General features: G+C 39.8%; 1 protein-coding gene across 1 annotated transcript in view; it reads right to left on the reverse strand.

Annotated features, from left to right (window-relative positions):
- Positions 1–2,182: 2,182 nt before the first annotated feature.
- The window catches only part of LOC133448415 (plexin-A2-like), a 104,397-nt gene continuing 81,515 nt past the window's right edge, over positions 2,183–25,064 (reverse strand). Inside the window, exons 20-32 of the mRNA XM_061726918.1 lie at positions 24,491–24,725; positions 22,586–22,728; positions 21,569–21,837; positions 18,875–18,941; positions 18,266–18,412; positions 15,897–16,056; positions 13,597–13,700; positions 10,720–10,816; positions 9,985–10,184; positions 8,502–8,671; positions 7,605–7,817; positions 7,094–7,244; positions 2,183–4,626 (exon numbers count right to left, since the gene is read on the reverse strand). Coding sequence (XP_061582902.1) covers positions 4,531–4,626; positions 7,094–7,244; positions 7,605–7,817; positions 8,502–8,671; positions 9,985–10,184; positions 10,720–10,816; positions 13,597–13,700; positions 15,897–16,056; positions 18,266–18,412; positions 18,875–18,941; positions 21,569–21,837; positions 22,586–22,728; positions 24,491–24,725 — 2,052 coding nt within the window. The 3' untranslated portion in view covers positions 2,183–4,530. The remainder of the gene's footprint in view (positions 4,627–7,093; positions 7,245–7,604; positions 7,818–8,501; positions 8,672–9,984; positions 10,185–10,719; positions 10,817–13,596; positions 13,701–15,896; positions 16,057–18,265; positions 18,413–18,874; positions 18,942–21,568; positions 21,838–22,585; positions 22,729–24,490; positions 24,726–25,064) is intronic.

Below are 25,064 nucleotides of genomic sequence, written 5' to 3' on the forward strand. Positions count from 1 at the left end.
AGTGCTCAGGAGCCCCGATATGCTGTTCACATGCCGTATCAAATATTGTCACAGTATGAAGGCAGTGCTCCTCACATTCATTCCAGAGCTTGTTCATCACATGGGTTGTTTTTTTTTTTTACGTTTCTTCCTTCTGTTAAGAAGGATTTAGAAATTTCCTCCAGGCTATTTTGCTGTTGTTTCACTTGCTCAGTTTGTCTGAAGAATCAGATGTGTAACTCTCACTTGATACACTGCAAAAACAAATTTTGGACCATATTCCAGTGTTAAGAATTGTACTCAAGAAAAATGTTCTTACCCGATTGGTAAAGATATACTGAGTACTGACTGAGTTCAAAATTGTTGGCTGCCTCTTTTTCAGGGAATGATGGTATTTCTGAAGGATAAAACGTTACTTCCCACACGGAGGAGAGAGAAGAAACATGCTCATAATTAAATCACGATCTGTACAATTGTCTTCCATCCTTCAGAGGAAATTAAACACGTCGCAACTGATCTTCCCATAAAGGCTTTTCTCATGTTTGGCTGAGAAAAACAATGTCCTCCTTCCCCTGGAGGACCTTATTGGAATCCAGCACTTGTGCATTAAAATCAATCCAATAACTCTTGTAAATGTCTGCCAAACGTGGGAATTCGGTCGTCTTTATTTTTGTGAATTATCCCCTGCAGCAATTGTATTTATTTGTATTGTGTTTTTCTAGTTTCCACTTAAATCTTCGGGTTCATGGGGGAGAAATCGGCAGTCCATCACAGGGGCGCACAGAAACCCACCAGCAAAAGAAAAACAAAACATACGCTCATAATCTGTGCAGTTTAGAGTCACTAATCAACCCAACAGGCACGTGTTTGGGTTGCAAGAGGAAGCTGGATAAGTTGGAGAAAGCTGACAGGCACGCGAAGACCACACAAACTCCACACACAAAGGCCGGGATTCAACCTGGGAACCTTTTAGGCATCTCTGCTATCTACTGCAACAACATCCCATATGCAATTATATCTCTTTTACTTGCAACTCTCACAATTACTTTGGTTAGCTTTTACATTTCAGCTTTTAAATAAATAGAAAAAAAATGTCTCAAAGGGGAAAAGTTCCATTGTGAAAGTAATCATCTAGGATGAGTACTGCCTAAAGCAGTGGTTCTCAACTGGTCCGGCTTTGGCGCCCTCTATCCCTCCTTCATCACAAGCCGGGACCCAAATCAAAGACAATTTTTTAGTTCTCAAATTCATTGTTGAGAAATAACAGTGTTTTCACGAACAAACATGAAATAAAAAAGTGCAACTGAAAAATATTTCTCAAAATATATGGCTTTAGCTGAGCATCCACTAATTAAATGCACAAATACAAATACAGGAGTGAATTTATTAATTTTATATATATATATATATATATATATATATATTAGTCATTAATCAAGCTTAAAACAGGAAGCTTATGTGACATCAAAATGTCTCAACAGCCACTTTTAACAGACTCAGGTGTTTTTCTCCTGCAAATACATGAAAAAAATGGAAAAAAAAAACCAAAAGCTGATAATTATGTAGGTTTACCTGAGAACATTACCATCATCCAAGGCACAGGGCCCACTGAAAACGGGTCTGGGACCCACTTCTGGGTTCGGACCCACCAGTTGAGAATCACTGGTCTAAAGTACAAGACATCAGTTTGTTGGAAGATGCATTTGCTTTTCAAGGCAGGCTGGGGCAAACCTTGTTTACTCTGATCTTATTTTCTGCAACTGGAGGCATCTCCCACATGCAGTCCTGGGGTTTCAGTTCATCTCTCACGTTCCGTCCTGCATTTGAAACCTTTCCCAAGAAAACTCAATAAGAGTTTAACAATTAATTTAGCAGGCTAATGGACCACTAACGTAGTTAAAAATAGATTATTCAGTTACGCGTGGCAGGGTTCACACTGGCTCTAAAATGACTTCATCCCTGATGCAATATTTTATCCAGTAAAGTGAAAAATCTAATCTGATTTACAAGTCATAAAATACGTTTGCAGACAATATGTGTGGAACTAATTGGAAAATATTTCAATGCAATTAAAGAATTTTACTCATGTACAGCCAGTATTTTGTTAACTCATTCATGAGTTTGGGGTTTACCTGCAGCACAGACAAACACAAATAATTACTTGGAAAATGAACTCAAGAGAAACCCACTACTTATCTTTTTCATCAGCTGCTCATTTAATATATAACAACAGTAAAAAGTGAATATTTTGCTTGCAAAATAGGAGTGTTTTTATGTACAATATTTATACAGCAATACATAGTTTAAAAAAACATTACAGGTTAAACATCTGACAGTTTATTGCACAACACATTTATAAATTATTTTCATCAAACCACACATTAAACAAATTAATACTGTCATATTTTAACATTTAATGAGAAGTGTATTCATTTTTCATATTATTTTATCTTGCTCTTCTAGATAAACATGATCAAGGTCCTTTGAGGGAGTATAACAACTCCACTGATACTGAAATGGTAAAATCAGCAGCAAAAGAGAAACATTTTGACAGTCGTAGCGAGTCAACGGCGTATTCAGACAGCCCGAAGCGCAGGAAGGCATTCATCTTTCATCGCTTCAAAGAGTGAAACAAAAAAAACTAAAACCTTAAAGTAGTGTGATTCTCAAACAGTTCTTCTTTTTTTTCTTTCCTTCATGATGAAAATTATTAGAAACTTCAGATATGGCACTACAACTACAGCAGAAACGGGACAACAAGCATTACGGTAAAATGTACACTGGAATGCAAAAAGAAAACTCGTGAATGTGCTGAAACACAAAGATGTAAAGCAACAACGGTGCTGTGAAGCAACGGACAGACTTTACAAGGACCAACAGCTGATCCAGACACGTAAATATCATTAATCAAATATCCACTCTGCTTATAAAATATAAGAAACCCCCTGCCTCTCACAGAAACACAGTTCCTCTCTGTTCTCGGGGTCTCCAGGGAAGAACAAGTCTTTTCCTCAGCTTTCTTTCCCCCCACGTTTACGTTCCAATTCATAGTCAAATTAGATGCATTAGGAACATCGATAAGGCATCAATGCCTTGTTTAAGCTTAATCTGTCCGGATTACTTCGCAGGAGCTGCAGGTGTTCTTAATATCTCGTACACTGGGTGCATTTCAAGTATTATGCTGAATGTAAACAATAACTGATGAGACGGGGAGAGTGGGGGAAGCAGTGCTGTGAGCCAAGGTTAGGCTAATCTCATCCACGATCATGCTTCTAACGTCATTAATCATGCTTTCTGCTACAGCTCAATTTGGCCTCCACTTATCTCTGAATGGCTGAATTAGTGGTCTATAGATCACGACTGTAAAAATTTCCCCATCTCAAATGAGATCTCTTCCGTACAATGGCATATTTTATTAATAGCCTCTACAGGAGCATTTAACATGAACGAAACACAAGATACATTATATTTGGCACTAAAAGCCGGGGAGCGGGACCAAAATATCTCTCCATATATTTAAAATCGGATGGTTAAGACATGTCTCTGTTGGATTATTAAACAGCTATACGCTCACCTTGTCAGTGACTGATATTACCGCTTTTAAAACGCAGTAGTTCAGACAGTCGTCACTGAACAACACAGGGCATCGCAAGCCTTTTAAAAGCCCATAGAAGAGGCTCGGTAACACCGAGTTAGGCATCTCTGCTGTGGAATAGCTACAAATGGCGATGTCACTCCAAGCCCGGTGATATGTAGTGTGAATAAGAGTTCTTCATCTTTGACATATAAAAAGTACTTTTGAGTCTTGTCTCACCAGATGTGCCAGCCCATTAAATTGGCTCCTGTCTTTCTTGAGCTCCTCCAGTGACTTTTTCATGTTGAGTCTTTTTTTTTTTCTTTTTTTTTATTAAGTGCTGTTCTCCTCAGAGCTCCAACCATGGCCCACACACACACACACACGCGCGCACACGCACACACACGCACACACACTTACAATAATCACCGACTACAAAGAAGAACCATTACCCGGATAGGAATTGGTGGTAAATTCCAGCAACTGTAATGGCCTAAATCCTCTTTCTGTCTCTTTCCGTCGGGGTGGTTTAGAAGTGGGATGTTTGCCTGTTGGAGTTTATTCTAAAATAAAAAATAAATAAAAATGGCAACATTGGATTGAAAAAGCGTCCTTTGGGATGCCTGCTGTTTGATGTGTGCTGTGGCTTGTGCATGTACATGTTTATCGTGTGTTGTCAGTGTGTCTGCACAGTAGGTCCATTAAATCTGCAGTCTCTCTCTGTATCAGCAGTTATGTGCAACTGTGTGCGTCCATACGTGCACGTATGTGCGTGACAATGTCCACATCCGACAACCGTGTGTGCTGCATGTTTAAAACCCGCCTGTCACTGCTTGATTTGCGGGGTGCATGGGTACAGTGTGTGCATAACTGCGTGTGTTTACATGTGTGTGAGGAGGTATTCTGGTGTGTGTGTGTGTGTGTGTGTGTGTGTGTGTGTGTGTGTGTGTGTGTGTGTGTGTGTGTGTGCGTGTGTCTCAGCTCTCTGCAGACATGGCTAAGGTGATCTGCTCCACTTTATATGCCAGCTTCTGCTTCTGGGCTTGTTCGTCTTGCTCCAGTGCCTCAATGATCTACAGTGGAAACACAAAAACATACACATGGACTGAAACTATGGAACCAAGAACATGAGCATTGTCACTGGTCAGAGTTTGAATGCACGATTTTTGGATGAATACCGGCAGTAATGTTGAATTCTGTTGTGCATTTTACAGTTTTCAGCCACAGTTAGGTTCCCCTATTATTAATGTGCACTTGTGCATTTTAAAGGATGGGGAGAAGATCTTTTGCTGAAGCATTTTCTTTACACACAAACTGCAAACGAAGGCTCTATGAACAATGAACAGACTTAAATGCTTCATGGGCTTTGGAGATGCAACCTCAGAGATGGGTCTGAACAACTGCTTTGTTCATTTTCAAGATCTCGCTGACTCTAACTGGTGTTTCCAACATCCCCTACCCAGCCTTTAATTATTAACCAGGGATATGATTTATACAGATGTATAAATATCGTTTAGAAAACACATTTATATGTGAACACATCCTTTTGTATTTCTTAGTATATTCAACAGTTTACTCACCAAATTCTTGGCGTAGCTAATACCCGGTACACTTTATGATTTTGGGGTCGCAGACAAAGGATGACCATGATGAAAGAATTATGGCAAAATCTTTTGTCACATCAGTAGCACTGTGTTGAACTGTGTAGTGTGAGCTGACCGGAAACGACACTCTTGCAGGTCTTTGAGACCAAAGTTTGCCTAGTGCTAGTCCTCTGACAGTCAAAAAAATCCTTTCACAGCGACTGACTAGCCAATGAGAAATCAATTAATGCATCATTTCTTCTCCCTTCTCATCACCGGGGCAACGTTCTGCTCCTTCGACCCGTCTTTTTCCATATAAAAGCTACCCTAAAGTGCAGTTTCCTTTCTTGATTGTTTACCATTAGCGCATGCTGATGAAGTTACTCTATGTCCATTTTAGTCCAGTGTCTACTCACATCCCTCCTGCTGTGTGAGATACAATTACCTTTTACAACTGTAGAAATGGTGCAGTGAAGAAAAGTGGAGGCTCAGTGGTTCAATCTGAGACTTCTCCATAAATACCGAACCCCAACACACACTATAAGGTGCTGTGTTTGTGTCTCTGACTCTATTATTATCTCAATTCTATTGTTATCTCAATTATGCACAATTAAAGGCAACTGTGTGACCATTTGGATGATTGTGGTTTCTACTGTAAAGCACGAGACTTTTTTTATTTTTATAAACGCAGCCTATTTACTCAGCCCATTAAGAGCAGATGCAACGTTAACTTATATCCCTTTCATATCTGGAGCAGCATTTATGTATTTTCCCTGTCAAGCATAATGCAGCAAATGCATATTTTGTGTGACGTCACTGTTTTCATGACCAGTGATTTATATAATGAGAGTTAAGGGTTTAGGCTTTAAGGTGGTTTTTAATACTAAAAATTATTAGAGCTGAAAAAAAATCTAAAATCTGTCTGGTTGAATTAGGTTAAAGAATATGTAGATAATTTTCTTTTTTTTGTCTGGAGAAACTTGGGTCTGATGAGATCAAACTTGTTTTTATTGCTCTTTCAAACTTCATGCACAGAGCAACATTAGCATGCCTGATTTCTAATGAATAACTAATACAACTCCAGTATAAACTCTCCTCTCTCCATCAGCTCATGAAGGAAACATCTGGTTGTTTAGCCGCTAAATGATTCAGCCTCAGCCGAAGGCACCGGCCCCCCTGTGGTTGAAAATGTCACTATGAGTCGACTAAAAACCTTGAGCTATGGATAGTAAATCCAAAATATTAAAAGATGTTAAAATCCCTGGGCACTTAGAGTTGGGTGATAAGTGTCTACTTTAGCAAAGAAAAAAAAAAAACACATCCTTTTGTCATGTAAGATGTGAATAAAATCAGAATGCCGTAATTTGCAAATCTCATAAAGCCATATCCTATTCAGAATATAACATAGAAACATGTAATATCAAAGTGAGTAAATGTACTATCTTGGGAGAAGAAATAGGTTCATTTCAAATTCGATGGCAGGAACACCGTCTCAAAAAAGTCGCAACAGCGCACCTTACTTTCAACGATCGATACAACTTTCTTTCTGTTTCCTAAAAATTTGTATTTATGAGATTTGAAAAATCAATGCATATTTTAGGCAGTGTCCCAACAATTCATTATTTATTTGTATTTTATTAGAATTGGTGTTTTACAAATGTGATTACTTAAATAAACTGGAATCTCAGACTGCAAACCATGCCATTACAGGATATCAGTGCATCGGTATGCAATAGCTCCCAACTGCAACATTACCTGGGAAAAGCCTCCAAACTGAACTTTGCAATAGTTCGTATTGTTAACACATAGTATAGTAATGTGATCCCAAAACAGTGTATCGTGTATTGGGTACTACTTACAGAATTCTGCAAGGAAAAATTTCGTTTTGGTCAAAAAAGTGCATTTTTCAGACGGGATGTTTTGGCATTTGGGCCATGGATGTGGTCGGTTGTCTCACCTCCTGGCTGTACTTGCTGACGTAAGTGTGGATCTCATGGAGGGCACTGAGCACGTTGAACTCATTGGAGTGAAGGCGAGCCTGCTCAGCCAGATAGGCATTCATGTCCTGATCGCTGATGGCAGGCAGGCGGCTGATGTCAGCGTAGTACCTGGGAGACAAAACGCTGCCGCTGTCAAAGACATGAAGCTTCTCTTTCTCAGCTGGATTCAGTTACTATCAATAGATCAATCTTGTGATTGTGGCAAAACTTGATATGCAGACAAATTACAAATCAGCAACCATTTATCTGTTGCTGTCGAGGTTTTCTAGATCACACAATGAAGTACACGACTTCAGCTCCTTGTAGAAATTAGGTGCACACACAAGCAGTTATCCTTTAATCCTGAATTGTTTATTCAAGAATCCATCCGTAGTTATTTAAAATTTCAGCTTAAAGTCCCGGTTATATGCACTATGTTTTGGAGACAGCTTGACTCATGTGTGAACACACTCATCCATGCATACACACCTTTCCACCCAGCTCTTGTAATGCGGTATGTCCTTGGCGTAGAGCAGCTTGGTGGAGGGAGAGTCTTTTCCCAGGCGATGTTCGGATGTAGAACAGGAGTCCATGAAGGTTTGAGCCACCACAGACAGGCAGGCGTCCGTGATGCTGTTCTTATGGATGTCGAACACAAACTGGGGATTCTTGATTACATTTACCCAGAAGCGCAGCGGGAGGCTGAAAACACGAGGAGAGAACGAGATCAGGGAACTGAGAGGACTTTCTTTGGCGACGCAAATATTACTGCATTTCATTTTGATCAGTACAACAAGATGATTAGGAAAAAAAGGTTTAAAACATGTAGTTATGGATGAAACTCTATAAAATACTGTTAAAGTAAACTGTATGTATGTATGTAGAATAGGAATTCATTGTTTGCCCTAATAGACTGGATGTCACTTAAAGAAACACACAGAAAGACATTTGTCACTAATGTTAAAGGGAAGCTGAATTTTCCAGACATTAAAAACAAACAAAGGTTGGCACATTTTTGTGATGGAGATTGGAATTAGGACGTCACCGTTCAAGTGAGGATGCATGTTTAGACTATCTGACTTAACATCGTGTCTCAAACTCAACAAAATATTACGTTTGGCGGACACCAGGCTTTGGTCTTTACACCTCCTGACTAAATCAGAATGCTGTTGGAGGTGTTTGGGAGACATCAAAGACAGACGATATCAAAGTCTGTGGTCAGCTGGGAAGGTTGCACTCGGCACACGTGGGATTACTAGTTCAGAAATATATCCTAGTGTGGGTGAAGTAAAATATCGACTGCTCCGTTCTTGTCTGCAGATCACAGGAAAAAACATGAAAAGAACCCCGGTGTTGTATGTGCAAACAGGCTGTAATCCTTCTCACCAGTTGCTCTTCCATGTGTGGCGAACGTCCATGTCGTGGATGCCGTGCCTGTCGGCCTGCTCGTCGAGGAAGTCGAACATGTATTTGATCGCCAGAGGCAGGGCGGTGCCTCGACACACGGTGCTGAACAGAGTCTCAAACAAGTCGTCCACAAATTTCTGCAGTGTCCCCTGAAAGAAACATGATAACCAACAACCAAATGAAGACGTGCAGCTTTTGTACTCTGAGTGACACTTAGTAGGGCTAGGTTTTTTCATATGTAGAAATGAAAGTCTTGCACAACAACCTCAAAAGGGAAAAACTGAACTTAAATCTAAGTAAAGTTGCAATTGTCAATGAAAATTATGACTAAATATCGTCGTCAACGAACCTTTATCAGCTGAGGGAGATGCAACGAAAATGCTGGTCATGGGATGATAACGATAATTAAATATATAATGCAAGATCGTAGACGAATAAAAACGAGACTAAAATGTAGATTACAAAATAAAAACTCTGCTAAAATGTGTCTTCATTTTCGTTGACCAAATCGTGACGAGACGAAATGTTCTAACAAAGATCCTTAACATCTATGTTTAAATAGTTTCCTCTGGTTTAGTTCTGCTGTTGGGTGACGTTAGTCCTCAATCCCAGTCGCTGCAGCGGGGAATCAGATCCAGAAGATGCAGCGGCAGGTTAGAGGCTGATGCCGTTAACGCAGAGCTCTAGGTTCACGTACATTACAAACAAAGTTAAATAGAGAGACGCGGGGATCTGCTCTGGGGCTGGGAGAAGAAGAAGAGACCATCTTTGGATATACTTTCCTACATAGACGTGGAAAAGAAAACCCAATGTGTCGTTAAAAAAGAAAAAGATGGGGATAAAAAAAAATAATATGTTGTAAACTCAAATTAGAGCGTCTTCTGTATCTGGAATGAATGTATTATTGAGTCTATAAGGTAAAAATAATAATAAGATAGCCTTTTTTTAAATTGTAAAATGGGTTTGGCTAAATACAATCTTTGATTAAAACGAGACTAACGTTTCGGTCATCGACCTTTCTCAAGGCATCAAACAGGCGGCGCCTGATTGGACCACATAGGCCTACCAGCCTATAATAGACAAGCTGTGGTTCTGATCTGTTTGATGCCTTGAGAAAGGTCGATGACCGAAACGTTGGCCCAATAAATACTGTAGTTTGGTGAGAAGAACGTGTGCGGGAGTTTCCTTTTTAAAATTGGCTGCAGCTTTCCTCCTCCGACGCACCTTTCTGCAGAACCGGTGTGCAAAACGTTTCTATACATTAAAACGAGACTAAAATGGTCCTGGACAATTCAGACTTTTAGTCGACTGAAACTTGACACGACTAAAAGGAGTATGAACGTGACTAAAATGAATAAAAACTAAAATGATAGCTTGACCCAAAGACTAGACTAAAACTAAAATTGAAACAGGCTGACAGAAACAAGACTAACTCTAAGGAGCAACCAGCCATTTATTTCACCTTTGTTGCCAGCAGCCTGGTCAGGTAGATCTCGGACACCATCTTGTTGCCCCGCTCGCCCTCTTTCTGGTCCCCGTGGTCATGGTTCTTGACTAAGTGCCAAACTTTAACGCCGCTCTCCAGGTCGGGGGTCAGCATGGGCACGCGGGAGTGGGGGCTGTCGGGGCTGGTGGGGGTGGAGCGGAACGGGACATCCACACCTAGAGGGACAAACGTGATAAATACACAAAGGCTTTTGTGATTTTTCTTCCTTTTTTTTTCCCCTTTTCATCAAACAAGTTCCATTTTAATCTCAGATCTGAATTTAGGGTCTGTCTTCAGCGTAATCTACAGACGAGCTGGTGCAGAGGCTGCATAATCAGATGCTGTCATCATTTTATGGTTGTCATAACTGATGATAAAGCTCTGCGAGGATTCACTAAAGACACATTTGCCAGTTCAGCTTTGGTCCTTAATTCTCCTTTTAGATCTGTCTTTAATCACTTTTATTTAAAGTAAAAGGGATCTGATGGTCTTGCTATAAAATGATAATAAAAAAACTAAGGGTGTAAAAATACATTTGTTCCCATTAAATATTTTCTATATAAAACATTTTAATGTAATTTACCAGATGGGCTGTGCATGCACTGCTCTGCATTATTGTGTAATACCAAAGACATAAAGAGTAATTGCAACAGACTTAAAAGTATTTAATGAGAAAATACTGAGTGTGTGTACTTCTCAGATAGGACTGACCGTATTTGCTGATACTGCGTGGGAAGCTGGCCGAGGATGGAATGATGAAAGAGGACATCTGTTTGGGCACCAAGGCCACCACACAGCGCTCAGACACCTGGGAGACAAAAACATAGAGCCTTGTTTCAGTTCTTTCCTTGCAGAGATTAATCAAAAGTAATTACAGCAGGAATTTAGATATTTCACATAGAAAAGGACCATGAATGTCTCCAAATAGTGTAGGATCAAAACATTTGAAATGTCATCCATGGGCTTGTTAAGGACTGCCCTCTAGTTTAAGTACAATGATATTATCAAACCATTTATCACAACAACTAAGGACAACTATTTTACGCCTATTTGAACTGAACACTCTATTTAAAGTACTTTTATTAAATGGTGAAATGTGAAGTAAATGAAGAAGAGACTGCAGAGACAGACAATTTCAATATAATCACATAAATCATAGTTCATATTGATGTAGGATAAGCCCTTAAAGTATGACTTAATCTGACTAAAGCTAAAACTCAATATTGTCTTGTTGAGATGCTAACATTTTTGAATCTTATCTATTTTTAGATCTGCCTTTAATCCCTCTAATTGCATTCAAATATCTACATAGCAGAGTGTTGAATGTATTGGCGTGTTCCCTGATTTCATTTGTGCAGTAGTTCCAGGGGAGTGCTGCGTGCAGGAGCTGCAAAGCAGATGAGGCCCAGTCACCAACAGCAGGAGCACAACGCTTAAACACGCTATAGGCTCACAACAAATCAAAAACTGATCAAAAACAGATCGAAATCACAGACTAACGCAGCCATTAGGTGCACATTTTTCCATTCAAGAGCGTTCCAGTTTGTCGAAAACAACATTTAAAAGACAACAGGATCTCTTTGTCTCCCTTTCTCTGTATTTTAGAGCAGCATTTGTTGAGATTTCAGTTGTGGTAGGAGGCTCGAAGCTGACAGTCATGACAAACAACTGACTGACAAAAGGAGCAGGGATGAGTCATGAGAAGTCGGTGACCAGAGCGTCGCCGCTGAGGAGCTGGAAAAAAGCTGAAGAAGACACATGCACAAAAGTTCAAGTTTGAATGACTGAGCACGCTTGTGAGCGTGAGCTTTGAAAATGGTTGGAGATGAGATGAGGGATATGAATGCGAAGAATAAATAATGCTGTGCAAATTAATTATCGAGGGTTTTAAAAAGATCGAAAAAACATTCACGCTCTGCAGATTTCCACAAACTCTTTTTCTTTTCTTTTCTTCAGAAATATTATTTCGAATTAATGGTAACATGTGGAAACTAACAGGTATTTATGGAAATTCATTAGAAAATTAAGGTAATTTGCCATTAAAAATAAACATTTTGTTTGGTCATCAGTAAATGCATGCTAAAAAAATAAATAAATAAATGCTTATTTGGTGTATAGTTAGTGGGGGCTCCATGGGCTTGTAAAGGACTGCCCTCTCGTTCAAGTACAATGATATTTTTTTCTTGAACTACGAATACATTCAACAAACCATTTATCACAACAACTAAAGAAAAGATTGACTATTTTATACTTATTTGAACTGGAAACATTTTTTAAGTACTTTATTAAATGATGAAATGTGAAGTAAATGAAGAAGAAACTATCACTAATATAAGAACTGCAGAGACAGATAATTTCAATATAAGCATAAAAATAATAGTTCATATTGATGTAGGATAAACCCTTAAAGTGTGACCTAATCTGACTAAAACTCAATATTGTCTTGTTGAGAGGCTAAAAGTTTTGAATCTTATTTCTAATTGCGTATAAATATCTAAATATTAGAGTGTTGAATATATTGGCTCTTTCCCTGATTTCATTTGTGTAGTAGTTCCAGGGGAGTGCTGCGTGCAGGAGCTGCAAAGCAGATGAGGCCCAGTCACCAACAGCAGGAGCACAACTCACACCACTGCTCTGCATGAGCTTAAACACACTATAGGCTCACAACAAATCCAGAGTAAACACTGATCAAAAACCAATCAAAATCACAAACTAACGCAGCCATTAGGTGCACATTTTTCCATTCAAGAGCATTCCAGTTTGTCGAAAACAACATTTAAAAGACAACAGGATCTCTTTGTCTCCCTTTGTCTGTATTTTAGAGCACCGTTTGTTGAGATTTCAGTTGTGGTAGGAGGCTCGACGCTGACAGTCATGACAAACAACTGACTGACAAAAGGAGCAGGGATGAGTCATGAGAAGTCGGTGACCAGAGTGTCGCCGCTGAGGAGCTGGAAAAAAGCTGAAGAAGACACATGCACAAAAGTTCAAGTTTGAATGACTGAGCACGCTTGTGAGCGTGAGCTTTGAAAATGGTTGGAGATGAGATGAGGGATATGAATGCGAAGAATAAATAATGCTGTGCAAATTAATTATCGAGGGTTTTAAAAAGATCGAAAAAACATTCACGCTCTGCAGATTTCCACAAACTTTTTCTTTTCTTCAGAAATATTATTTGGAAAGTTTTCCATGGTGATTAATGGCAATATTATAATAATAATGATATTAATTAATAATAATAAATAAATAATCTCTATTTGTCAGTATACATCGAAACACACCAAAATTTGTCCTCTGCTTTTTAACCCCTCACTAGTTAGACTAGCAGCAATATGGGGAAACTAACAGGTATTTATGGAAATAAATTAGAAAATTGAGGTAATTTGCCATTAAAAAATAAACATTTTGTTTGCTCATAAGTAGATGCATGCTTAAAAAAAATAAAATGCTTATATGGTGTAAAATGAATTATATGGGGGTGATAACTTAACCTGCCGGTTTGAAAATTCCCGTTTATTCCTATGTATTCATGGGAATTCCCAAAACATACATACACTTGCAGACCTTGTATTAACTGTATTCACACACCTGGTAGTGCATGAGTGTATTGAGCCTCTTCCAGTCTCCTTCTATCTTCGTTGTGATGTCTTCGTCCTGCAGCACCACACGAGCTGTTCTGCCTTGCCGCCATTCTGCAGGAAAAAATAGTCGTTGGTGAACAACTGACATTTCGTGTCATGTTTACGTCCCGAGTGCTTGTCAAATATATCCTGATGGCAGATGCAGATCGCTTTGCTCACATTACCCCGCGACGACATGGTATCTCTGTGCTTTATGTTTTTTCTTTCAAAACGCTGCGAGTTGTCAAACTCAGCGGCCCAACTGTCACATAAATTGCTTCCTGTCAACGGCAATTATAGATTGTTCTGCTGTGAAGAAAATATGGACGACATGGTGTCTTTGCTTAAGCTGTCCAAAGCGGTAAAACACACCCAAAACCCCTGAATGTGTAAAAGCCCCTGAAGGCGTGAAGCAACGGGCCTGAAGCAGCGCCGGCCTCAACCAACAGGTCGTCTTGTTTACTTCCTCTGAAGGTGACTGTCACATGGATTTGTGCCTCGTCAGTCAGTTGCGATTGTCACGTGTAGGTGGGCTGTCGGAGAGGTTTAATGTCACTGTTGGAGTGTAGCTCTGATTTGACCTGCAAGCAGGTGTGTAGACGGGGTGGAAATGAAGTTGGAGTCTTCTTCGATTATCTCCCCCCGCCTGACACGCCCACACTCAGGTGAGCCTCAGCTGAACAGGTAGTGCGGTATGGCAGATAGTACATTCAAATCAAATCAATCTTTATTTGTATAGCCCAGGGGTCGGCAACCCAAAATGTTGAAAGAGCCATATTGGACCAAAAACACAAAAAACAAATATGTCTGGAGCCGCAAAAAATGAAGTCTTGTATAAGCCTTAGAATGAAGACAACACATGTTGCATGTTTCTATATTAGTTAGAACTGGGAGAAGATTTTTTTTTTCATTATGCACTTCGAGAAAAAAGTAAATGTCGAGAAAAAAGTCGAAATGTCAAGAAAAAAGTAGAAATGTCGAGATTAATGTTGAAGTACAATCTCGAGGAAAAAGTCGAAATGTTGAGAAAAAAGTCGAAATGTCGAGCAAAAAGTCGAAATGTAGAGGAAAAAAGTCAGAATGTCGAGATTAATGTTGAAGTACAATCTCGAGAAAAAAGTCGAAATGTAGAGAAAAAAGTCGAAATGTTGAGAAAAGTCAAAATTTCAAGAAAAAAGTCAAAATGTCGAGATTAAAAAGGAAAGGAAAAAGGAAGAAAAAAAGAAGAAGAAAAAGACAAAAAAGAAGAAAAATACAAGAAAAAAGGAAAAAAAGGAAAAAAAGGTCAAACATTTTTTGAAAAAGCTCCAGGGAGCCACTGCAGCGGCGCTAAAGAGCCGCATGCGGCTCTAGAGCCGCGGGTTGCCGACCCCTGGTATAGCCGCTATACAAATAGCTATACAAATAGCGCTTTTATAGCGTTTTTCATTCATGTATAAAATACAACACAAAGGACTATACACACACACACACACACACACACACTACAGTTCACACAAGTTACACACACAGACACCCGCATCAATATAAATATAGGTGTGCTACAGCTAAGCTACAAGAAAGCAGGATAAGATAGGCTATGAGGTTAAAATACACGCTAAAAGAGTTTAAAAGTATAATATAAAATCCTAAAAGTAGGTCTAGAAAGCAAGACATGCTAAAACAAGCATAAGAACAACTTAAAACACTAAAATAGTATAAAAGTATAACATAAAATCCTAAGAGTAGGTCTAGAAAGCAAGACATTAAAAACTGAGAGAATAAAACAATGGAATGTAGAAAATAGACCATAAATAACGACTTAAACGTTTAAATATAACATTGAGATAAAACAATGAGATAATAAAACAGGATAAACAAACTAAAAATTAATACAAAACAGAGTAGTAAGATCAAGTAAAAATAGGGGTGAGCATAAAAAATTATAAAGAGTTAAATGAGTCAGTTAAAAGCCTGATTAAAGAGATGGGTCTTGAGCCTCTTTTTAAAAACATCTACAGTCTCTGCGGCCCTGAGGTTCTCCGGGAGGCTGTTCCACAATCGGGGGCCATAATAACGGAATGTCGCCTCCCTGTGTGTCCTGGTTCTAACCTTTTGGTATGGTTAAAAGGCAGCGGAGGACCTCAGGGTCCGCGAGGGTCGATAGGGTAAAAGTAGTGCAGACAAATAAGAAGGCCCAAGACCCAAAAACACTTAAAAGCTAGTAAGAGAACCTTAAAATCGAGAAGAACATATCAATATCAAGAAATGTGTGCATCACACCCTCACCTAGATCCATGTCTGTGGCTCTCGGCCGCTGTGAGTACGGCATGTTCTTGTACACCGCATCCAAGATCTTCTCCTTCACCTGGGTAATGGTGTCACAGTTGAGCACCTTGACTGGGATTTCTGGGCTGTTCTCATTGTCTGGGTTCACACAGCTCAGCGTCTGCAGATCCGGGATGGAGAGGGAGACGGTAATGGGAGAAAGAGAATGCGGTGGAGGGATAGAGAGAGGTGTTGCTTGGGCGGTCCTTTCATTACTCGCTCCTCACCAAACTGTCCTGGTGGAAAGCATCTTGGCTTGAAATGTAATTTCACACCTCCGGGATGTGGCTGTGCAGCTCTAGCTGGAGCATTAAACAAGTAATGAGACACAGCCTCTCATGCTCTGCGACATGGCGATCAGAGAGGTGTCATTCTGTCGCCCGCTGGCTCTGCTCTGCGGCAGAAGCCGGAGGGGGAACTTATCCTGACGGCCTGCCGGAAAAGCCCAGCTTAATAGAAATGTAAAAGACAGAGGTGTGCTGTGTCCTACTGTTGTTCTACAGTCCAGACCAAGGCTTCATTGATTAACATATTCTTGATTACGGTATATTCAGCAGTTTAAATGCATGAAGTCTTCTGTTCATATATTTTTTTAACGTAACCTATTTGGTCATGGGTGAAACATGAAAGAAGCAAAAAGGGATTTGATGGTTCTCTGGAGAGTAACTCTGATGTTATGGCCCTACTTCTCAACTCAGAGGGAACGATCACTGCATATCAACATAGAGTTGACCCTTAAGTTCACCTTCATGCTGTGATGACTGGTTTCTCAGGTAATAGGGGAGGTCTCATCCACATGACACTAGGGAATGCTTTTATGAAAACTCAATGAGTCATTTGCTATGATGATTATCGTCGCCATTTGTCTATTTAAAAAGTACACCTCTGCATAGTTTGTATCCTCACCAGAGGTGGGTAGAGTAGCCAAAAATTGTACTCAAGTAAAAGTACTGTTACTTCAGAATAATATGACTCAAGTAGAAGTAAAAAGTAGTCATCCAAATACTTACTTGAGTAAAAGTAAAAAAGTACTTGGTGAAAAAACTACTCAAGTACTGAGTAACTGTTGAGTAACGTCTGAGTTATTTTTTTTTAACACAACCATTCAAACAGACAAATGTACAAAATAATCATCTTCAGGCAAATTAAATCAATTAAATAAATAAAAATTAATAAAAAATAGCTTAAATTAAAATAAGCTTATAGTAAATTCAAGTACTTTTATAAATAATAAAATAAATAAAATAGCAGAATAAAAAAATAAATTAAGCACAAGTAGCACAAAATTTCAAGCCTTTGTACTTTTCTTTTTTTTTTCAAAAAACAAATATTTTTCCCAAAGAATCACCCAGTGATGTCATGAGATTGACGCGTACGCGGATAAAAGGGATAAAAGAAAAGTAACAGCTCAATGTAGCCTAATGTAGCGGAGTAAGAGTAACAGTTTCTTCTTCACAAATCTACTCAAGTAAAAGTAAAAAGTATAGTGATTCAAAACTATTCCTAAAAGTACCAAATTTCCCAAAAAGTTACTCAAGTAAATGTAATGGAGTAAATGCAACTCGTTACTACCCACCTCTGATCCTCACTGGATATTGTGTCTCAGTTGTGCAGATATTTGCACGTCTGACTGTATGGGATCTGATTGTGAATCTATTCCCAGCAATATAAAGTAAATGTGCCTTTATTTCAAATGGAGTTGTGTAGTTAACGGAATGTTAAGTTTTGTGTTACAACACTCACGTTCAAAGTAAATAACTCCCTGATGTAAATGGAAAAAACCCTCAAAATAGCTTTGGCTCCAAAAGCTACAACATATTGAAAGTTTGCGTTGTGTCTGATGGCAAAAATGTGCTCTTGTGGTGTCCTGGTCTGTGTTAACTCAGAAACACCCTTGACTCTCCAAGTTTAGTGATGTGACTGCTGTCTTGTGCAGGTCAGATGCTGAAAAACTTCACAAGACCCCCGGTGATCAAGAATCAGTGCAGTTCACGGCCTCCACGAACAAGCAGGGGGAATTTAGAGTTTTAAATAAAGCACACAAACCTACTGGTGTTTATGCAAATTGGAAAATGAAGCCAGGGTTGGTGCTACTTACAGCTGAAGTGAATCAACTGCAGCAGTCAGGAACCTGCACCAGCTTGGCAACATTTGTTAAAAGTATCCAAACATCCAAGGCACTCGTAACACAAGATCTTTTTCACTGAGAATATATGTCGGAGCTCTATGAATGTTTGAAGGCTCTTTGCCAAGGCTCTTTGCTGCTTTTTGCTAAATGAATATGGACTAAATGTTTTTTTTTTCTTCTTATGAATGCCTTTGTGACTCACCAGTGTCTTGTACTCAGTCTGCTGGCGGATGAGTTTGTCTTCACTGAGGGAATAGCGTGCCTCTCCTGTGATGGAGTCTATGGGACCCTTCTCCATTTGCTGTTTGATGGCACAAAACAGCATGAAGAGAGGCTCGCCAGCACACTCCTTTTGGTTCGGAAGTCCAGTGATTGGATCGAAATTGGTTGGGGGAAAAAGAGACAAGGAGTGAAGGAAACGAAAGGAAAGGGGGCAACGAGATTAACCTTCACCGACTGCTTTTTAATATAGACTCGCCAGTTTATTAGGTGTACCAGGTGTACCTAATAAAGTGGCCAGTGAGTGTATGTTCATAAGCAGATACTCTAAGTGGAGCATGACACGATAAACAAAACTGAGCTTTGATAATATCTCAAAACTGGAGCCGCGTTTGACCTCACAGGTAACATTATCCCTCTATGTTCGTAAAACACATCGATTTAATGCAGGTTCAAAAAAGAATCGCAGCTGCAGCGTAACCATTCACAGAGGTCTATTTAAAAATCAATAGAAATCATTTTAGGGGGAAGTGCCACAGTGCATCACACTGACACCTGTAGCAATAAGGCGGGAGAAAGGCTTCATTTTTACCTTGAGAAATTTGTGGAGCAAGAAGGCAAACCAATTTGTCAGCATCTTCTCTGCCACCGACTCTGTTCTGCAAGCCAAGAAAAAAAAAAAAGAGAAAAATTGTACTCATTTGTTATCGAGAGACATTCCACTCAGAGCCAGGACGCTCTGACTCACCTTTTATAATTTTAGACCTAGAAGAGCCTGAGTGTTAAAACCAGAAGCCCAGACATGGAGAATCGACAAAACATGGCATTCTGGGTCATCCCCTCGGTCTCGAAGGCATACATTAACAATATTGTAAGTAAGTGCTGCAAGTGCACAGCGTATTTGGGTCATTTGTGCAGACAAACTTAGATGGCCACTTTACATCTTTCACTTGGTTTCATCTTTGTCGTGTCTGTGAATGAGTGCATACTGTACGGGAAGCATTTTAGGAATACCACGTGCACATCATATCTGAATATATCGTGTCAAATTCTCTTTTTTTATGACCTGCTATCCCTCTTTCAGTCCTTTTCTGGTAGTACCCTGCATGTATACCTTAAACGGCATCGACTCGACTGAAGACAAGCTGCTATTAGACGTCAGACTGTTCCTACAAGAGCATCATGTTTGTTTGAACTTACAAGTTCTTGTTGTACCAGCTCCCATGTGAATCTCATTCTTACTCGCACTATGAGCGTGTTTCAGATTAAAAGAGCGACCCCCTCCCAAAAAAAAAGGGAAAAATTCCTCATGAAACATTCAGCAGGGAGGTTTATGCACTGAGAAAACAATCGGCAGATAACCAGAGGTGGAGGAATGGGGGAGAAAAATGCAAGCGCAAGGAGGAGAGGAGAGGTGATGGGGAAGAAACCTAAGCTACAGCTGAATGTTTCATGAGGGGCACACAGAAGATAAGTCAGACTGACAACAACACTGCCGCTGGTGCACTCTCTCCTCCCCATTAGGTTCTCCTCCTCTGCCAGTTCTTCCCACCCTCTATCACTTTCAACAGTCCTGTCTTTCACCTGTCTGCTCAGTCAACCTGCTTCTCAGACTCGTAACCAATGATTCACACAGCTGGCCAAAACAAAGCCGAGCAGAGGTGGGATTTCCTCCGCTGGCCTAGTTGCTCATCCAACAGAACTGTGGTAACTAGGCTGGAAAGAACAATGCACACATGAATTATCTATGCCAGAAGATAAGCAGTGCTGATCAGGACTTGTTGGTTACGTGGCAGAAAAGTTCTCGTTTGAACTCCCTCGCCACAGTGGGAAATTTAAATCTAGCCTGTGCTATATACATTTTTATATATATATATATATATATATATATATATATATATATATATATATATATATATATATGTGTGTGTGTGTTTTACTTTCTTAATTTTTGCAAGCTGAAATGTGACCATTACCGCACCCTTACTTTGTACAAAACAAATCTGTTTTTTGAGGACCACATTACATTTCTATGCAGGTATATGCAAAAACTAATAAACCCTGTAATAATCAAATAAAAAAAAAAGTAAAAACATACCAGTCAACCCACAAGCAACAATATATAACTATTTCATTCATTCATTCATTCATTCATTCATTCATTCATTCATTCATTCATTCATTCATTATTTTTAGGGGAAGCCACAGTTGATCATTTCTGCATATTCATTTGGTAAAGGTTTTTACATCTGATACTTTAGTGTCTTGCCCAGCGAAACTTTGACATGACAGGGCTGGGGATCAATGAGCCGATCTTCCTGTTGGAGGCAACCAACCACGCAAGTATGGGGTTTTTTGGGGGGGGAAAGTTGCCAGGAGCAGCTTCTTCTGTCTAAAAAGTACATAGAAGCATGACTGAGACTCACAAAACTTCATCTGAACCAACCATTTCTGGAACAATGTACTTCAGGCCATGTACTGAAGACCAGTGTGGGATTGTTGAATCTTAATGCTCTATTTTTGGAAAGAACTAAAACAGTATCCCACGATAAACACCTCTTACCCACTGCTAAGCATGGCGGTGGAGGGGTAATGATTTGGGATGGTGGACCTGGGTATTTTGCAGTCATTAAGATGACCACAAACTTCTTTGTCTATCAGGGTATTCCCCAACAGCTAAAGTTTAGTCGTAACCGCAGCACAATAATCTGAAGCGAAGCAGCAAATCTACATCAGAAAAGCTAAAACAAATAAAAGAACAAAGCTTTTGAAGGGCCTCGTCAAAGTCAACTGAAATGCAGCGATGGGACTGTAAGAGAGCTGTGCATCAGCATAATGGAGATTGTAAGAAAATATTCCTCCGTAACAATGCAAGAGACCAATAAAGACCCATAGTGGAATGACTACTTCAAGTTATTGGTACTAAAAGTGGGGGTACTTAGTATTTAGGACATTTTGCGATTTTTCGGGCCACATTTTTGGAAAAATGGTATAGTAAAAGAAAATAGCTCGGTTGTTACTGCCTTCTGCCAAGACCTCCTACAATCTGGTAATATGTACTGTTTTGCAGAAAAAAAAGAAAAAGATTTGAAAAGGGGAGAACGTTTGCACATGAATGTAAAATGATGACTTTCAAAGTCAGAGCAAACTGACAAGTACTCAAAATTTCTAAATATTACAACACCTGAGGAAAGAGATCGTAACCTAAATCCCTTCCTGATAATACTATATAAAAACACTATTGGCAGCTTTATGTAATACAACCGTTAGTGGCAATGAATTGTACCTGCGGAGGAGGAGCTTTGGGTGGTTCTTGCTCTCCAGGTTTCGTTCTATAAGGTCTGAGAGCAGGTGCTTGAGGATGTCTGTGGCATACTCCAGCCGCCCTTGGAGAGCAGTCATGATGAGCGAAGCAACGTAGCCGCGGTCACGCATGGAGAAAGAGCGCTGCATCTCCAGCGTGCGGATGAATGTCAGCAGGAAAACCTTGTTATTCACCAGCTGAGCAAACTGCTTCAAGGCTTTCTCCACATTTGCCTGTCCACTCCCTGGCACCTACACGCATCATGAACACACACAGATGAACACGCTTATTAGGTAGCACTTGCTCAAGGATGAGTCATGACAGATGAAAAGAGAACCAAACATGTACAAAAATTCTCACACACAACTTCAGAGAGCCAATTACAAACCAAAGCAGCCAAAGTGGCCACAGGCTTTTGTACTGCAGTGAAATGAACCCACACAAGTCCTGGCTCACGAGTCCTCATCATAAAAATCGGGGTAATTGTTTTCTTGGAATGATTCATAAACGATGCTTAATGCTGCACTAATAAAGGGCTTTGATGACAAAGTCGTGCAATCGGGAGTCCTCAGAAAGACATGTAATCGCGAGTATAATGAGTGTTGATTAAACCAATTATAATTTTACAATTATAATTTGCAACACCATGCAATTTTGACCTTGAATAAGCGGCAGCAGCCATAAGATTTTAGTCAAAACTGTTGTGTATCGAGTGCTGCAAAATTCAACCCGTAAGTTGATTAACTGTAATAAAAAAACAGTCATTCGAAATTCACCGAAACGGAACAAGTGGATGACTGAGGAACTAAAAGCTGGTGTGAAAAAGCAAGATGCAAATTGACCCCAAACTACAGTGGCCGCTGCTCAGTTGGACAGCAGCTTAAAAGCTCCTGCCAAAAAAAAAAAAAAACACATTATCAGTTTTGTTTAGAGGCTGAATGTCAAGATGCAGAAACGGCATCTGTGCACGGCAGATGCCCTGCTTCAAACGGCCCTCACCTCCAGCTCTCTGAGCACGGGGTGGTCATCAATGCCGGGGAAGAGAACCCTCATGGCGTAAGTGCGATAATCCAAGAAGGGGATGCCGGCTCGGTCCAGGTCACTGGTTAGCTCGTTGATGTCCGTCTGCAGCTCTGCAAAGGCTGCACATGAAAGAGGTGTGTCACTACTCTGCCAACAACTGTGGCCTTCTTGCCACATTTCTAATGTTCTAATTCAGTCTCAGCTTTATGATATTTTATTAGTTGGATCTTAGTTTGTTGTTCAACCAGTAGAAACACATATAGATCAAATAAAATAATAATGTCATGTTCAGAAAGATCATTTTAAAAACCCAACAGCAGAAAAAACAAGTGCATTTTTAAGTTATTTTATTTTAGTTAAATTGTTTTTAAGTCTGCACTTTGGCTGCCTATAGCAGCAACATAAAACCAGAGCAGCTTGGATCCACCCAGATGGACCAAGCCTTCTTTAAAGGTTCACATCTGCAATCTTTACACACATATTTGCCAAACAATTGCTTCTTGTTCTTGAGAGAGACCCAAACCAGCAAATAAAAAATGTTGAAATGGAGTGTTGAAACTTGAATTTAAAAAAATGTGCCGACCCCCTTGATAAATACACATGGTGGTCGAAGATTAACTGTATTAATACGCACGAGTTCAGCAGGTTGCTTGTTAATTGGAACAGAAGCAACAGCAGGAGCATTCCTCCTAAAGTCAACAACCATTTGGTGCCGTTTATCTCCGTGAAAGATAACTCACTCCAGTCCATGAAATCATGATCACGGTCATGTTAGCATTAAGAATTCATACGCTGGATAAAACAGAGGCATAAAAACTAAATCACATACGGGCCTTTGCTATTATTCTTAAAGTTTTTGAATATGTGATTCATTTTTTTTTTTTTTTTTTTTTTTTTAAATCTTTGTTATTGTTTTTAGATGGGAATACTTTCCTTCTGAACTCACACGGTCTCAGCTGTAGGCTACTTAACTGAAGTTCAACTCAAGTTCAGCTCTTTTCTGATGTCGTCTTTGATCATTATCGGGATATTATCCAACTTATGATGACTTGTGCAAACGTTATGACTAAAATTTAGAGCTTCTCCTAACTCCTCTATTCCAAATCCATGTTTGGGGGCCGAGCACAGCTGGAGCAGGATGCACATAACTGGCAACGCAGCTTAGAGAGCATAAATCCTCAGCAGGTTGGATGATTGCATAATTATCTTTGTTGTTACGATGTGGACGGCCCTGATGAGTAGTAAAACAATAATAATGTGAACAGCAGCAATTAGTGAAGGCCACATCTACTGAAAAGCTTCCCTCTAAACGTCTCGGGTGTAGGATGTAGCGACCTGCAGCAGCATTAACCGCCGGCCTCCCCAGAACCACAACTTCTAAACATATAGGAATGAATTTGGGGGCTGGGAGAAAAGCAAAACTTATGAAAAGCTTGTTCTGAAGTAATGGTATGGTTTGCCCTTAATTAAAAATTAATAGGAGAGTGTAACATAAAAGGTTATTTGCATTAAAGATAATTCATTTGTTTTTCTTTTCATGCAGTTCTAAACTGATCAAAAAGTATCAATATATTACATTTCAGCCATTTGATTACTATATATTGATATAACGTGGACTGAGTTGGTTGCAAATTAAGCAAAGTTGCAGTTTGATTGTAACTTTATACACTGAATTTCACTGAAATACACAGTATTTTTTTCTTTCTAAATTTACATAACACCGTACTTTGCTCCGTGCCATACCCCGCCCCCCCATGACCCTAATTCACCATCAGAGCTTAAGTCTCAACAGATGGCGCTATAGTACGAATCACACGTTATTTTGAGAACAAGCCCAATTAACTGGGTCTAGAAAGGGTTGGTGTTTCCGAGCTTCCTCACCCTCTTTACATTCCAGAGCCACTCTGGACTCCAGATTGTCCATCTGCATCTGCAGGCGCTTCAAAGTGAGGTCGTTCTCATGTGACTTCCGTCTGTAGGCCAGCAGGACGATAAAGACGATGATGAGAAGCAGTCCTCCCCCAGCTGCGATGCTGAAGATAGCAGGGAGGGTGAGCAGGCTGTCGGAGCGGATGTGGACCTCTCCTGGAGAGATGTGGAGGCCTCCTACTTGGACCTGTGGATGATGATAGAGGCACAAGCACATGTTCTCAAAATAGTATTGGGAACGATCAAAAAAGAAGCAAAATTGGGGATGAAGGATAAAGGAATGAATCTAACATTTTTGAAGAATTAAAAGGGTAAGGAAAGGCAAGGGTATGTAAAATGTTACATTTGTCACAGAATGAATAAATTAAAAGGAGAAGAAAAACCTCCAGGCATACAGGCTTAGTCTACTTTTTTTCAGCTCGTTCTGTCCTTATTTGCAGAAGTGCCGGTCAATAATCGTAAAGGACAATGTGCCGTAATGGGGAACGTAGCAGACCATGAGCGACAGACAATGACAGAGAGCCGG

Source organism: Cololabis saira, chromosome 8 (assembly GCF_033807715.1).
Source record: "Cololabis saira isolate AMF1-May2022 chromosome 8, fColSai1.1, whole genome shotgun sequence".
NCBI classification, from domain to species: Eukaryota; Metazoa; Chordata; class Actinopteri; order Beloniformes; family Belonidae; genus Cololabis; species Cololabis saira.